This window comes from Conger conger, chromosome 8 (genome assembly GCF_963514075.1).
Source record: "Conger conger chromosome 8, fConCon1.1, whole genome shotgun sequence".
In the NCBI taxonomy this organism is placed as follows: domain Eukaryota; kingdom Metazoa; phylum Chordata; class Actinopteri; order Anguilliformes; family Congridae; genus Conger; species Conger conger.
The window spans coordinates 59,904,864-59,922,253 of NC_083767.1; the positions used below are offsets into that span (position 1 = coordinate 59,904,864).

Sequence of the window (17,390 nt, forward strand, 5' to 3'; positions counted from 1 at the left end):
GTGGACACCCCTGATGTACAGGAGTGGAGCTGGACACCCCTGATGTACAGGAGTGGAGGTGGACACCCCTGACGTACAGGAGTGGAGGTGGACACCCCTGATGTACAGGATGAATACATGGGTCCAATGTGGATCGGCTGGTGGCCATTTCCATTTCATTAAATAAAATTAAATCCCCGGGCCTCATGCAAGAACATTTTCATATTTTTATTGTAAATGTTATTCGACAGGGCTAGTGCGAGTGTGCCACATGGGATTTAACGAACGCGCCTAAACTTCAGAAAACCTGACACACGGTGGCAGAGCGAGCCGTGATCTGTGCGGGGCGCAGTGGCGCCCCCTAGGGGACAGATCAAATCCAGACGTGGCGGTGTGAATGTAAAGATAACCCATCTCTTCAACAGTGCATCGAAGCCCCTCTCCATGTCAGGCCCACTGGAAGTAGCAACGTTTCCAACGGTACCAACGGTCACGAAAGCAGTCTTGAGCCTGCGGCGGTGTCTGCACTGGTGTGTCCCGAACGGGACGACATCCCTCAGTGCCGACGCACAGACACAGAACAGCGAGTACTTCTTCCACACGGCCACAACGCTCCAGTAAGAACACCACCGCAGTCCCGGCAACCTTGAACTTTGAAAACCTTGAACCTTGAAAACGATCCCGGGAATTGCATCACTAGCTGTCAGACAGCTCACTGTTGGACCGAAAAAAGGCAATTACGTCCGTACAAATAAGCAGCTGTGAAATTGAGGTTTTTCCCCCAGAGAAGGGTTCGTAAGGAGCCATCGATACGTTGGCAAGTCCGAGTTTTACGGCGATCGTAATTTCAGGGTCGGTCAGAGGAACAAAGCAAACCCTGCTTGGGACAGACTGTCTGTATTGTCTGTATTGTTGCAACACGGGACACGAGTGATGTTCACAATGGATTAACCAGATCACTGGAAGCCTTTGGACAACCGAGTCTGCAGAGTAACGGCACTGCAAGAGACATTGTGCAACATTGTGCAACAAGCTGAAGTGGGGACCAGGCAGTTTGAAGCTTCGGTAAAAAGTTTCCGGCCTCCGTTGGCGGCGGGTCGCCAGCGTCCCTGGTAGAACTTGCTGGAATGTCTAAAGAGAACGTTCCAGAGGTCAAAGGCAGGGTCGCTCGCAAAGTTCTCCAGACTCAAGTTTTTCCTTCTTCTGTTTTCTTTGCTGGCCATCGTCCATTGTCTTTGTTGAATAAGCTCGAGAAAAAAAAGAGCATAACTCCTCTCAGGGAATGATGTCACCGAACGAAGGCGCAGAGGTGAAGCGGCCGTCCGAGACGCAGGAGTAAAAAAAAAAAAAGCAAACAATGTGAGCGGACCCAATGAAAGACCCTGTTCCCCACTGACTCCAGCCCCTCTCCCCTCATCTCCTCTCGCTGGCCTTCCTGTCAGAGTTCAGGGCCTTCCTGTCCCTTTTTCGGCTGGGCTGAACCCCGCCCGGCCGCCTCTGAACACCGTGACCGGGTCCTGGCCCCTTTCGGCCTTCAGAACCTAAAAAAAAAATACAATAAAAATAATAATAATTAAAAAAAAAGCCCCTTTAACCCTCCACAGCCACAGCACTGTTGGGACTGCAGCTGGGCCGGGACATCAGCCCCTCTTCCCTCCTAAACTCCCCCCCCCCCCCGAGGTCTGGGAGGTGAGGTGGGGGTCAGCGCTGGAGTCGGGGGGAAGGAAACCCATAAACTTGGGCCGGGCCACGGACGCCGTTTGTTTGCTTTTTGTTGTTTTTCGCTGCGGTCGCAGGAGAAGCTTGTCTCCGTTTTCAGGGAGCGACAACTTTTTTTTCTTTTTTTTGCCCCCACGGCTCACTGTATGACCCCACGCACTCTAAACAGTCTATCAGACAGGAACATTACCCCCCCCCCACCCCCCCAATGTTAAACTCTTCACCCCCTGCAGCCCTGGCCTCCCACACGCCGCACCGAGCCACCGAGAGAAAGTGTTTCCCCTGCGCGCTGTTCTCACCAGCGCCAACACAAAGGCCACTGTGACCTGCAGGGCTCTCTTCACACGGACACGTCCCGCAAGACCACCGAGAGAGAGGGAGAGGGAGAGAGAGAGGGAGGGAGAGGGAGAGGGAGACAGAGAGACAGAGAGACAGAGAGAGAGAGACAGAGAGAGAGAGGGAGAGACACACACTCTCACTCTCTCACTCTCTCACTCTCTCACTCTCTCACTCTCTCACTCTCTCACTCTCTCACTCTCTCACTCTCTCACTCTGCGTATAGCTATCGCGGTACATCAAATCGTATTTTAGGTGCAATAGTTTCTGGCAGGTGGCGGTAGGTTTCGTTCCTTCTCTTCGTCCTTAATCAGACTCAATACGGTAACGCATCCCAAACCTTCAGTGAAATGCCTCCTGTGGGGAAGCAACATCACTTGTAACGATTCAATGCCGGTTAACTCACCGATTACCTCTTTATCCTTGCAGTGATGTTTATTTCAATCACATGGAAACAGCAAGGCCCTGTTGCTGTCATATCAACATTTAAAAGATACGAGGGACGGCTTTTTCCCCCCGGATGCATTTCACTTTGACTCAGAAATTGGAGGTGAGTCGCCGCACACATGCGCGCACGAGCACGTGCACGTGTACACATGCACACTCACGTGCACGAAGACACACCTGTAAGTGTGCCTGAGCACCAGAAAGGTGCACGACAAGCCCAACAACTCCAGCCGTCCTCTGAGAGACAAGAGCCTTGCCTCCCGCTCATCCATTACATTACATCACACGCTCTTATCCAGAGCGACGTACAGTTTATTAGACTAAGCAGGAGACAATCCTCCCCTGGAGCAATGCGGGGTTAAGGGCCTTGCTCGAGGGCCCAACGGCTGTGGGGATGTTATTGTGGCTACACTGGGGATCGAACCACCGACCTTGTGGGTCCCAGTCATTTACCTAAACCACTACACTACAGGCCGCCCTGTACTACAGCACAGTTCTCGTGCTGATTGACCTGACCCCACAGGAACAGGCCCAGAGCACTGCAGACACGCCGGCTGGCTGTTCCCAACGGTGTGGGCGCAGCTCCAGACTGGCACCCACTAAAACCCGAGACCACCGAGCCGCTCCCAAACCAAACACGGAGAGAGCCGGGGCCGGGCCGGGGGCCCTGCCTCGCGGGTGGCCGGGCCGAGTGCCCGTTTGTCTGGACTGCAGGGCTGTGAGCACAGGCGCAGAGCCGAAACGGCGGAAGCTTCCAGGCGGCCAATCCGAGCACGAAGACGTTGAACCTGGGAGGCGTCAAACAGAGAGGACGCCACCCCACCGCACCGCACCCCCGACTCCCCGGCGCCTGTGACTGGAGTTAATATCAGAACGCGAACACGAGCTGTGGGCAGGTGTTGCGTCGCACATGAGTAACCCGCGGTGGGTGCGGTGGGAGCATTCAAATACAGGAAGTGACAAAGTTACAGGGAGAAGAGGGACATGTTGCATTGTGAGAACCAAAAAATAAAATAAAAAAATAAAATAATAAAATAATAAAATAATAAAATAATGAAAAAATACAAAAATAAAATAAACCTAGGAAGGTCACCAATAAATCAGGACAGATTATTTAACTTTGACATAAAGAGACAGAAAGAAAGAAAGAAAGAAAGAAAGGAAGAAAGAAAGAGGGAGAGGGAGAGAGGAGGAAGAGGACTGAAGGGTGAGAGAGCGTAGAGGTGCAGACAGGAGAGGGGGATGAATATTAAAGGGAGGAGGATAAGAGGAGGGGAGGAGAGATCGGGGTCAGGCTCACCAGCCCGGTGTAGATGTGAAGGCATCGGTACACGGGGGAGAAGTCCACCAGGTCCTGGGCTCCGGGCACCTGCCGAACAGACACGTACACCATCAGACCACCAGGGGGAGCCACAGAGCACGAGACGCCCGCACCATCTGACTGCCGCTGGGCTGGATTGAGCACTGCAGGCTGTGGACAATGTAAAAATGGTAAATGGCCGGGATTTATATAGCGCCTTTATCCAAAGCGCTGTACAGCTGATGCTTCTCATTCACCCATTCATACACACACTCACACACCAACGGCGATTGGCTGCAATGCAAAGGCGCCGATCTGCTCGTCAGGAGCATTTTGGGGTTAGCTGTCTTGCTCGGGGACACTTCGACACAGCCCGGGCGGGGGATTGAACCGGCAACCCTCCGACTGCCAGACGACTCCTCTTAACGCCTGAGCCAATGAGACGACTGCTCTTACCGCCTGAGCCAATGAGACGACTGCTCTTACCGCCTGAGCCAATGTCGCCCCATAATGTCTGGAGCGGAGGGGCCAACAGCTCATTCCCCTTCGTGCTTCGACGCCTCTTCACCGACGTCACCGCTCGAGACGTACACGCTAAACGGCGACACATAGGCACACCGAAGTCTGGCCGCAGTTTAAGCTGGACACTGATGCAGAGGGAGACGCGCGCGGTGAACTCTGACCCTGAGGAGGACGCCCGGGAAGAGCCGGAATGGCCGCCGTGACTCCACATTCCGGCCTCGCTTTCCTCTAAGACCATGTGAAAATAAGCCAGTCCCCAAAAAAAAAAATCTATCCCCAATGGGATAATTTCATCCACTGCGATCTGATTAGTCCACAATTCAGGACCACTGTCTGATGGGTCTCTCAAACGCGTCTTCTCCTCCGACAAATCCCTGGCCGTTCGGCGTAATTCCAGTGGAGCGGAGAGCTACAATTGTTTAAATTTCTCAAAAACCATTTGCAACCGTTTCTGAAAATATTTTTCTTTCCTCTTTTCTGTGGGGCCTGGCTGCTGGTACGCCCAAGTGGAATAAATCCTCGAGGAGATGGTAAAAACGTGTGCAGTCCGACGAACGCTCCTGGCTGGCGGCGTTTCCCCTGACCGGGCAGGTTCTTGGCCCTGCTGTAACACTGGAAGACCAGGCTGCTCGTTTCCTTTGGACACATCTGCATTAATAAGGCAGCAGGCTCTAAATCAGGCTCTGAATCCTGCTCCTTTTACGAGGCAGTCGGGGAGCGATGGCGCTGGGTCACTCACACAGTCCCTCATCCATCCTCCATTACGCTCTCCTTCCACACGCACCGCCCAAATCACACGCTTCAAAAGCCACCTTCTCGCCTACCTGTACACGGGCATGAGAACTCGCATGTATACGGGCACGAGAACTTGCATGTATACGGGCACGAGAACTTGCATGTATACGGGCATGAGAACTTGCATGTACACGGGCATGAGAACTTGCATGTATACGGACATGAGAACTTGCATGTATACGGGCATGAGAACTTGCATGTACACGGGCATGAGAACTTCCCCTGCATGACAGCTATATGACCAACGTCTTTACATTACATCAATGTTATTTGGCAGACGCTCTTATCCAGAGCGACGTACAGTTGATTAGACTAAGCAGGAGACAATCCTCCCCTGGAGCAATGCAGGGTTAAGGGCTTTGCTCAAGGGCCCAACGGCTGTGCGGATCTTACTGTGGCTACACCGGGGATTGAACCAGTGACCTTGCGGTTCCGAGTCATGTACCCTAACCACTACCCTACAGGTCGACCTGTATCTTCACAATAAAAATGGACGCGGTAAAGCCACCTCAAGTGCTGAAGGGTTAACGTTTCCGGTTTCTGCTGAGTCTCAGCATTAGGTGATTCAATTCAAAAATCACTGAATCCACACAGCTTGTTTCCAATGTCTACACTGTCCGCTGATGTAAGGCAATTCAGAACAATCTGCAGACACAAACTGGTATTAAGAGCTTCACCATCAGGCTCTCTCAGGGTAAATACAGAGTGATCAGAACCGTCTCTCTCAGGGTAAATACAGAGTGATCAGAACCGTCTCTCTCAGGGTAAATACGGCTGCTCTCTAGGAGAAAGGACACAGAGGTTGCACCATACCCTGCACCCCAAAAAGAAGAACTTCTACTTCCTTCCACCGGGATGCAAAGCGGCACGTAATTGGTGGAACAGGTCCAGAGTCCTAAGGCACGGCCAATCAGCGAGTGGGATCCAGGGGCCATGACCAAAGTGTAAAGCCTGATTTATACTTCTGCGTCGAATCCACGTTCCCCACGCCGTAGCCTGACGGGCACCGCCCCAGAAATGTAGCAACGCGTCGTAGCCTCTGCGTGGCCTACGGCGTAGGGAAGTATGAATCAGGCTTAAACGTGAAGGCAGCGAAGACTCCCATCCTGTAATTAACAGAATCGGACCGCAGAGACCGGTTTACAGGAGCACGGGCACCATTGTCACGCTGGTGCACAACGGGGACATTCCTGCTGCCAGGGACCTTGCCGACTTCCTCTGATGTTGTTGTCACACTCTCTCCCCCCCCCCCCCCCCCCGCTCACCAAAACACACTTTTCCCCGAGAAACCGAACCAAACAATGGCAGCTTTCATCTTCTTCCCGTAAAACCAGCGGAACAGACAAAGAAATACCAACTGGGGGCGGGGGAGAATAAAACAATAGTCATGAGAAAGGGGGAAGAAATGTGCGGTATGACTTGTTCAAAGCCTCGTGCATGCGTGTAAAAAAGGGCCCGGGGGGGGTACCGTGTTTTACACAAACCCGTTTGCGGGGGCAGGAACACACCCACACCCAACACCTTCACACAGGAAAGGGCGAAGGCCAGGGGTGACCTGAACGTGCCTCTCCGGCCCAGCATCAGCACGAAATGGGAAAAACTGAAACTGAGCAGAGAAAAAAAAAACATGCAGGGCCGATTACAATCTCTTTTTTTAATCCTTCCTCGTCTCCTCGGTTGACTGATCCTGAAATCGACCACGGTCCGCCATCTTTAAAAGAGATTCCAACCTGTTAAATCCTCGTGGAAGCATTCTGAAGGATTCTTGAGCAAGGACACACAAGTGCACCCTTCGCAGAAGTATTTATATTTCAGAACACGTCAACCCAGGTGCCACGGCTAATGGACGCGCCTTCAAACTGACTGACACTGACACTGACAAGACCGAGGACGTTCCACCTGCCAAATGAAGGTTTCCTCGATTCCTCCCTGCCCGGTCCGTCCTTTCCTGACTTCCTTTCCTTGCCTCCTCTGAAGGGCGGACCGAGGAAAGGACGCAAGGAAAGGAAACAAGGAGGTAAACATGAGGGCGGGAAAGAAGCCATAGTGTCCATAAGGGCAGTAGACACAGCTGGCGAGCGCATTAATAACCGATAAAAAATGTCACATAACCACATAAGGATGGCCAGGGCATGGCCAGACTAAGGACACACAAAATCATGCCTCTCATTCCGCCTCCATATCAAAATCAAACTCTTTAATCTCGTCTCTTAAACTCCGAAATCACACAAATTGGGCCCAAGAACAGAACGCAACGCTGAAATCATGCCCTGCATGCTCAGATGCATCACGCTAAGAGCACGCGTCCTGACCACGCTAAGAACACGCGTCCTGACCACGCTAAGAACACGCGTCCTGACCACGCTAAGAACACGCTAAGAGCACGCGTCCTGACCACGCTAAGAACACGCGTCCTGACCCCGCTAAGAATACGCGTCCTGACCACGCTAAGAACACGCTAAGAGCACGCGTCCTGACCACGCTAAGAACACGCGTCCTGACCCCGCTAAGAACACGCGTCCTGACCACGCTAAGAACACGCGTCCTGACCACGCTAAGAACACGCGTCCTGACCACGCTAAGAACACGCTAAGAGCACGCGTCCTGACCACGCTAAGAACACGCGTCCTGACCCCGCTAAGAACACGCGTCCTGACCACGCTAAGAACACGCGTCCTGACCACGCTAAGAACACGCGTCCTGACCACGCTAAGAACACGCGTCCTGACCACGCTAAGAACGCGCTAAGAGCACGCGTCCTGACCACAGTAAGAACACGTTCTGCACGGCCTCGACGCGTTTCACACGCTCACACCCCCCCCAACAGGCTGCGGTAATGAACACTGCAAATGGCCCGGCCCGTCAGGAAGGGAGCAGTCATCACAGTGAGCCGGAGAGAGGGAGAGGGAGAGGGAGAGGGAGAGGGAGAGATTTGATATGATTTTAACAAACCTTTGCTGTTCAGATATCAGCAAAATGTTAACCTCGATTACAATTCAAAATCATGAGCGTTGCTTGAGCATAGTAAAATTTAAAATGACCATTAAAAAGATAAATGGAGAGATGGCGATAGAGAGAGTTTCTGTGAGTAAGGGTGACAGGTAAACGTGTCCTCCGGAGGAATACGGGCTCTTTAAGACCCAGATGCTTACGAGCGGCTATCGATCGCAGTGCTATTGTTACAGAACTCTTGACCACTTCCAGGCAGTGACCGAAGTTGGGACACAAATTTGCCCGTTTAATGTGTCCGGGCTGGTTTACCCCCAGCGCCCCAGAGACGCACTCACCGCTGTAAAAACAACACGGCGCGCACGTTCACCAGCGGCCCACGTGCACACTCACACACTCGCACTCTCGCCCCGACGCAGGAGGAGGAGGACGACAGGGAACATCACATTTTTAAAGTGCGGGGCCGTCCCAGCGGACGGGGAATGTTTACAGGATTACAGAAACAAGAGCGGTTTGGGCGGTTTGGGTGGGTGGAGGGGGAGGGAGGGAGAGGTCCCAGGGCGCAGGCAGCGGTATCCGGGCACGGCGAGACCGGGAAACGAGAAACGGAACTGTGCCGCATTTCAACCCCCAATCTGATGATACGTGACTGCCTGACATCACATGACCCGGGGAGACATTATCACTCGGCCTGAAGTTTAAAGCAGAAACGGGGGGGTGCCTACTGAATTAAGGGGTCCCCCCACCTCGTCTTCCTCCTCGTCCTCCACGTCCAGTATCCCGGAGTCCTGTTCGGAGAGCGGGCTGCAGCCGTGCCCGTCCAGGTCCGTGTTGGCCCCCGCCTCCTTCCGGGCTCTCCGTCCGCTGCCCGCCCTCTGCTGGTGAGGGAGGGTACTGTCCACACTCCGCTGCAGCTGTGCCTGAAGTTACACACGAGATTCTGTCAGCAGGTACGCCGAAATGCACACACATACACGCACGCACACGCGCGCACACGCACACGCACACACGCACACGCACACGCGCACACGCACACGCGCACACGCCCCCACATACAGAGGGGCACACCAGTACACCAGGAGCAGTGAAATTTAAGTTCTCGCTCTCTCTCTGTAGAGGTTTCTAAGAAAAGCTTTGTTTGCACTGAGGCTCACCTTCCAGCTGGACACACACACACGCTAATATATATATTTTTTTTAAACCGGAGTGATTTCGGTTTCTCTCATATCGAGCAGGCTAACTAGAGCACGACATGTCGTTTAACCTCTCATTCAAATTAAGCACTTTCTCAGAATCTGACAATGCTACGAATGTCCGTGTAAATATTACGATCGATAAACGACAGCGTTGTCAACAACCGAAATCCGATTGGCTCAAAGACACGGGAGTCATTATTTTGTTTGTGGTTCAAGTCTGGGTCATCGGCCATTGTAATCCGTCAATTTACAGAACGCAGTGTTTTTTTTCCGTTGTTGTTTATTATGATAAATAAACAACAGAAATGTCAGACAGCGAAAGAGGATTGGTTCAAACAGGGGTAATTACTTTGTTGTGGTTCAAGTCTGGGTCATGGCCTAAAAAAAAAAGAAAGAAAAAGACCTCAGCATATCTGCGTTTATAGAACGCGGTGTAATTCTTACCCCTACGTGTGTTGGCTCTTCCTGCGTGTGAAACGCAGAACGTGACCACCGGCATCACTGAGCCCTGGCCAGGCAGCAGCGTGGCATGATGGTTAGGGAGCTGAGTTTGGACCTCCGAGGTTGCACGTGGGATTCCAAGGTGTGTGACTGAGCGGTGGCCACACCGTAGACCGCAGCCGGGCAGCCTTTCAACAGCTCCACTGCTACGGGGAGTCGTGCGCACGCAGACCAGAGCTGGAAAAACTCACGGAAAGCTCCACGGAGTCGGCACGTAGCGTACCGTTCTCGGCAGAAGCGCGGCGCGTCTTGATAAGCTCCTAATAGGCCCCAAATGAAGACAGACAGCCAGTGAGGAACTTTACAGGATCATCTATAATCTATTTCAGACAGCAGCTGGGAGACTCTCTTTCCCCACTCTGCACGTACGAGGAGATGTTTTTTTTTGTTTTTTTTTTTAAACTGAGAATTCAGGTCTGAAACCACAGTGGTGAAGGTTCTCCTTCCTGCCCCCGGAGTTTGAGTGAGTTCACAGGTGGCAAGTGTACGGTGTCTGTTTAGTGTACAATAACCCCCCCACTCTTCAGGAACGGGGACAGACCCCCCCCCCCCCCCAAATCACGTAGCGGGCCCCCTGCCTTTTACGCAGCAAGCTGAGGGGGGGGGCAGGGGTTAGGGCACTCCAGGGTGTCGGTGAGGGTGGGGACAATGACCCCAGAGAATGGGAGGCACGGTGGGGCCCCCCTGGAGGATGTGAGCGGGGGTGGGCTCAATAGAGGCGGTCTCAATGGCGGCCCGGGGGATGACGCACGGGCCCGGGGTCAGCGGCCAGGCGGAACCCGCCGCCTGCGTAAGACCGGGAGGCCCTCAGAATGCCACGCCGGCGGGGCCCGCGCCCCCCCTCGTCCCTCCCTCCCGAGAAACAAGGGCCCTTGAGCAACAACAGAAGAGAGGGGGACCTGCGTATGTGCCCCGCCGGCCGCGCGCGGATGTCTGCACCAGGTGAATTCCCCGCATGAAAAGCCGGGCTCGCCGGAAAGGGCCGTCTGACGCACGGGCGCCGCGTCGGGCCCTGGGAACGCCGGGGGCCCCACGGGGGGAGGCGGGGGGGCGGGCACCTGCTTCCCGAACTCTCCTTCCCACGACAGGGAGCCGCCGCGTGAAGACTGAGGGGATGACGTCAGGGTGGCGGGGGCCAGGAGGTGTGCCCCCCCCCCCCGATGAAGGACGTGCTTCAGGAGTGGCGTCACGCGTCGGTCGTGACGCACGTTGCCGACGGCGACCCGACGCCCCGCCATTCAGCGCCGGAGACGCTGCACACGCACAACCCACCCACTGCCACCGCAAAGGGTCTCCCCCAAAACCCCCTTTTCCCAGGGTGACCGTCTCCCGTTTGTCCTTTCGATTTTTAAATGATCTCTGGTCGTTTTAATTGATCGCACCTTTCAAATTTCTTTACTTGTGCATTTAAACCTTGCTCTTTCTACTTTTCCCCCACTTGGTCTTAATCCTTTATTCCTTTTATTTTTGAATTCATGAATTTTATTCATATCGTCCTTTGACTTTATTATTAAAAACTACTTTACTTTTATTTTTGCATCCCTCTCAACCAGTCTGGCTCGATGCCAAGGAAGGAAATGGCTGGCTGATGACTTTCAACACCCAACTCTGTTGAGCATTATCTCTGCCCATAATTGCAACCTCATCAGGGATCTGACTGTTTCATTTGGTGAAGATGGTCTTGAACCCATCAGGTTTTATATTATATTACTGAGCGCAGGTTTAATGCACTCCTCTCTGAGGAGAAGGGATGGAGAAAGATAATGGGGACCCTCACACACCGACGGCGATTGGCTGCCATGCAAGGCGCCGACCAGCTCGTCAGGAGCATTTGGGGGTTTGGTGTCTTGCTCAGGGACACTTCGACACAGCCCGGGCAGGGGATCGAACCGGCAACCCTCCGACTGCCAGACGACTGCTCTTACCGCCTGAGCCAAGGTCACCCCCACATACACACAACATGAAGAGTTATCCCATACACCCCAGCTCTTTGCACACTAACCTTCTCCCACTGCCTGACAGAAAGGTCTGCCCATTGCCGGACATAAGCGCCTCCCAGTCTGCAGCAGATAGCCTGACTACTGTGGCCCCCATTCACTCTGTAAACGTTTTGGGACGCACTGCCACCTGTTAGTCTGAAGCAGGCTGCTTTCAGGCACACCGGTAACACACGTCACGCTGCAGAAGACCCCTCTCGGGAAAGGAGGGAAAAGAACGGCAGGCACAGAAAAAAAATAAATAAATAAATAAAACAAATCGAAACCCCCGAGCTGCAGTATCCATAGATACCAGAGCCAACGTCAGCCAGCCTCTTGTTCTTCCACTCATCTCAGATTTGAAGTTCCGGTTGGTTGCATAATTTAAAAAACTTCCCCATTCTTCTCGCCCCCACCCCACTTCTCAAAAACCCTGAGAAAGGAAGAAGATTCCGAGAGACACACACACATTACATAACATCAATGGCATTTGGCTGATGCTTTTGTCCAAAGTGACTTACAGTTGATTAGACTAAGCAGGAGACAATCCTCCCCTGGAGCAATGCAGGGTCAAGGGCCCAACAGCTGTGCGGATCTTATTGTGGCTACACCGGGGATCGAACCACCGACCTAGTCATGTGCCTTAACCACTACTCTACAGGCACATGTGGGGCGACATGGCTCAGGCAGTAAGAGCAGTCGTCTGGCAGTCGGAGGGTCGCCGGTTCGATCCCCCGCCCGGTCTGTGTCGAAGTGTCCCTGAGCAAGACACCTCACCCCCAAATGCTCCTGACGAGCTGGTCGGTACCTTGCATGGCAGCCAATCACCGTCGGTGTGTGAGTGTGTGTATGAATGGGTGAATGAGAAGCATCAATTGTACAGCGCTTTGGATAAAGGCGCTATATAAATGCCAACCATTTACCATTTACACCGAAACACACCAAAACAGAAACATGACAGAGTGGGGCAGTAAGAAGAGAGATTATCCCTCCAACCGCAAGTGAAATCTCCAAAAAAAGAATAGCAAGAAAAAAAATGAATATTTTGCCATTTCCCAGGATGACAAGGAAGGAGAGAGGACCAGGGTGACAGGGCACAGAGGATACTCCCATAATGCTTTGCGTGGGTACTGGCCTATGGCAATACATGCACATGAATACACAGATACTTCTCCGTCATCCGCCCCCATACCCTCCAAGCCAAGACCGTCACCGTCATATAAATACAGCAACAGAGACCTGCCCTGAACACAATCACAAGCACACATCCACTATCACTCTCTCTCTCTCTCTCTCTCTCTCTCTCTCACACACACACACACTCACACACAAACTCACTAACATGCGTACACACACGCAGGCACACGTGCGCGCACAAGCACGCAGACGAACGCTGGAGCCTTCACTGCAGCGGGCAGGAGTCTGAGGGAGCGCTTTGCAGGAGGTTACTCTGGTTTAAACCGCCGTCCGCTGCGGCCAACATTCCTGTGCTGCTGCTGGGGGACCCGGGAGAGGAGCTCGAATGCGCCGAGCTCTGCTGCCCCCCGCAGGCCACAGAGAGAAACGCGCGAGGAGCCTGAAGACCGTCACGCCGACGAGAGTCAAAAAGGGCCGAGCCAAGGCTCGGTATTAGCGATAGCCAAGACACGGAAAGTGCCGGAATCCGTCTGCAAATCGTGCAAACGAACCTGAACGAACCGATGACTACGAGAGCTATGATGTGACTCCGCTTTCATCGCACGCCGGCGACACTGTGAAATGGACGACAGGTCCACATACGCACCATCCAATCGAGCACGCACGCGCGCAACCACGCACGCACACGCACACACACACACACACACACACACACACACACACACACGCACACGCACACGCACACACACACACACACACACCCACCCACGCACGCACACACACACGCACCGAATGGGCTCAGCAGCTCAGGAGGACACAGGCATCTGCAGGAAGGTGGGGATAGATGTCAAACCCCACCGTCAGACATCTCGGCCCGCACCCCGCCCCTCCCAGGTCCAACGCAAAGCTCGAGAAGGCGGAAACCGTTTCAACCAATAGCGCGCGTCGGCGGGTGAGGTCGGAGGTCAAACCCCTTCCGTCGTCATCACTCGCTGAGCGGCAGGACGGCGAGGATCGCTGAGAACAGCCCCACCTCCCTGCCTGCCCGCCGGGTCTCCGAGGGTCTACTTACCCCCACTCCCCGCCCCCCCCAGCCCCAACGCATCACATCTTGTCCCAATAAACAGTAAACAAAGCTCTGGCCACATCTCAAACAAAACGCTCTTCAATCGGGTTTTTTTTTTTTTCTGCTCATTTCTCATTTCCCCCAGGGGCGGCGAACGGAGGGAAAGAGAGGGAAGCTTGTGACTCCGCCCCCTCGCAACCGCCCTCCGCCTTCCCATTGGCTCTCCCGTGGAAGGAGGAACCTCACATTTGGAGCGGTTAACTGGTTTAATATTCGGAGCGCTGCGCTGATTTAATGCAGGGGGGGGGCGCGGGCGGTTACACGACGACAGTGTCTAATCGGGGAAGAAAGCAGTAATGTCCGAATCCCGCGGCTTTTTGGAAGGAGAAACGCTCGCTTAAAAGCAGAAACACACTCACTGCATCTCAACACACCCTTCCGCTGACCCGGACACAGACCGGTGACAGTGCGCACTGACGTAACACAGGCACAGAGATTCCTACGTAGATGAGGCATCGCTAACGTCAACGCAACACCTCGACAAGTCACGGCGGCGCACACCATTTCCAACCTCGGTCCAAGTCGTTTTCAGGCCCTGAAATCCAAGGAGAACCTCGGAACGCGCAGTATCTGAACGGTCACCCGCGGCACTGTTGCGAAAGACCGAAGTTTTCGGGTCAGCGTGGAGCCCCCACCCACCTGCTTCATGGCGGTCTCTCCGATCTTGTCCGAGTGCTTGCGGATGCTCTCCAGGAAGTCCTTGAGGTCGGACATGGAGACGTCCCGGATCTGCGTGCGTAGGCGGGGGATGTTCTCCGCCATGATGGAGCAGAACCGGTACTGACCCGCCTGGGGCAGGCAGGTCTGCTCCAGCAGCTCCAGCGTCCGCAACGCCGGGTAGTATCTGAGGGGGGCACACAACGCACGACCGACTCATCTCAAACCCACAAACCCACAAACTCACAAACCCACAAACCCACAAACCCTACAGCAGGGATCTCAAACTCCCCAACTCACAAACCCTACAACAGGGATCTCAAACTCCCCAACTCACAAACCCTACAGCAGGGATCTCAAACTCACAAACCCACAAACCCTAGCAGGGATCTCAAACTCCCCAACTCACAAACCCTACAGCAGGGATCTCAAACTCCCCAACTCACAAACCCTACAGCAGGGATCTCAAACTCCCCAACTCACAAACCCTACAGCAGGGATCTCAAACTCACAAACCCACAAACCCTAGCAGGGATCTCAAACTCCCCAACTCACAAACCCTACAGCAGGGATCTCAAACTCCCCAACTCACAAACCCTACAGCAGGGATCTCAAACTCCCCAACTCACAAACCCTACAGCAGGGATGTCAAACTCCCTAACAAAGTTTTCCAAAGACTAGGATAGGCTAGGTTACATAATTTATTTTTTATTTTGAGGAGACGATAGAAGATAGTTTGACTTTATCATCTATTCTCTGGCTACATCGTCTTGAGTGTGGTTACAATGGTTTAAACATTATTTCCAGCGTCAAGTTAGTAAAGCTGTCTGTATCCCGAATGTGAAGCCTTATGTCGATTAGCTAACGTAAAATACTTTCTTTCTTTTTTTTTAAGAAAGAGTTCCCAAAGGGGATCAGGTGAAAAAACAGTGTAGTCATCATCTGATCATTACTGACCATAAAAAAGTATCATTTGAACTTAAATGTACCACATTTTTATCACGTAATCAGGATTAAGGCCTTTGCCTTACTTCTAGCCAGGAAAAACCCAGAACATACGGCAGAAACCAGGAGATAATGCGGCCTTTCAGGACTGCAGTTTGCCATCCGAACTTCTATATTTCCATACGCATGAAAACATTTTGATATCCGCTCATATGGCCAGCGCTCGTTACAACTGTTCAGGAGCACAGCGAACAGCGATGTTCGCCCATCAGGAACTGAGCCCGGAGGCTTCCGGTGAGGAACAGAGATCCCTAAAGCACTACCCTGCACTGGACCGCATACCGCTATGGGAGACCCCCACAAGCTTAACCCGTTGATTCTTCATTGTGTGACACTGGCTGTTTACAGGCAAATCCATGTCACTGTTCAAGGCTCCCTTCCACCGAGTGCTTGCTACATGATTGCATTACATTAACATTAATGGCATTTCTTAGCAAGAGCAACGAATAGTTGATTAGACTAAGCAGGAGACAATCCTCCCCTGGAGCAATGCAGGGTTAAGGGCCTTGCTCAAGAGCCCAACGGCTGTGCGGATCTTATTGTGGCTACAACGGGGATCGAACCTCCGACCTTGCGGCTCCCAGTCATGTACCTTAACCACTACGCTACATGATCCCACGGGAACAGCAGTCCATTTGCGAAAAATAACCACGAAACAACATAACCTCAGCTCACACTTCGAGAGGCACAATATACAGTTTGCTGAAGAGAGACCAAACTCAGAAACGGGCGATAAAACGCCTAATTCCAACTGTTCCCGTCTCTCCGTCTCAAAGGTCGCTTTATTTTTTTCCCCTTTTTCTCCCAATTTGGTAGCCAATTGGACCCCGTCTGATTCAATTAGATTTAGTGTTACATACACCGCCCACACCCCGTCCCTCGGTGGCCCAACGAGAGCGACACGCCTTCTTCAAGCCGTCTCGTCTCATGCTCGTCTTCCGTGATTCCAAGGCGCCCAAGGTGCTTTATTGTGCGGCGATCTAATAACCCTGCCAAGTACCTCCCTCTGGAGCAGCGAGCCAATTATGCTGCTCCACGTGAGCCGGCCAAACTTGTCTTTTGGCAGGACTGGGAATCGAACCCCGGTCGCCTGCGTCTCAGCCTGTTGGGCCACCGCGGCCCTAAAGGTCGCCTTTTTAACCCGTTCTTGGAGCAGCCAAGCGCCAGCCAAGGTGGGGCGAGAAGAAATTCCGTTTAGCGGGCAGGTGAGGGAAGTGGGAGTGGCCGCGGACAGGGGAGCTCCACCGATGAGAGGAGGCTCTGGCCGCGTCGGGCTGGCGGCCGGGCCGAGCCGAGCCGTGCGGTGCGAAACGCTCCAGTCACGACTCCTCGCTCCCCAGGCTTCTGGCCGACCCCTCGGCCCATCAGTCCCGACGCCACGGCCAGCGCCAGAGCCGGGGGAGGGGCGAACACTCGCCGCATAAATCTCACACAATCACGCGCTGAATCTTTTTACGGAGCGCTTACAACTGCTTCACATCTTCAGGTCACGTTTCTGGGACGGGGCGGGGAGAGACGGGATTGAGAAAGAGAGAGAGAGGGAGAGACGGGAGTGAGAAAGGGAGACAGAGAGGGAGAGACGGGAGTGAGAAAGGGAGAGAGGGAGAGACGGGAGTGAGAAAGAGAGAGAGAGGGAGAGAGAGAGAGAGAGAGAGGGAGAGACGGGATTGAGAAAGAGAGAGAGAGAGAGGGATAGACGGGATTGAGAAAGAGACAGAGAGGGAGAGACGGGAGTGAGAAAGGGA

General features: G+C 53.4%; 1 protein-coding gene across 6 annotated transcripts in view; it reads right to left on the bottom strand.

Moving 5' to 3' along the window:
• exoc6b (exocyst complex component 6B) overlaps window positions 1–17,390 on the bottom strand; it is a 111,220-nt gene that overhangs the window by 66,468 nt on the left and 27,362 nt on the right. For 2 of the 6 annotated variants that reach the window (XM_061251997.1, XM_061251996.1), the window contains exons 6-8: window positions 14,623–14,827; window positions 8,794–8,967; window positions 3,782–3,850 (exon numbers count right to left, since the gene is read on the bottom strand). In XM_061251997.1, coding sequence (XP_061107981.1) covers window positions 3,782–3,850; window positions 8,794–8,967; window positions 14,623–14,827 — 448 coding nt within the window. Of the gene's footprint in view, window positions 1–3,781; window positions 3,953–8,772; window positions 8,968–14,622; window positions 14,828–17,390 lie in introns of all 6 variants that reach the window. The other 4 variants (XM_061251994.1, XM_061251991.1, XM_061251993.1 and 1 more) reach the window with 3 other exon arrangements.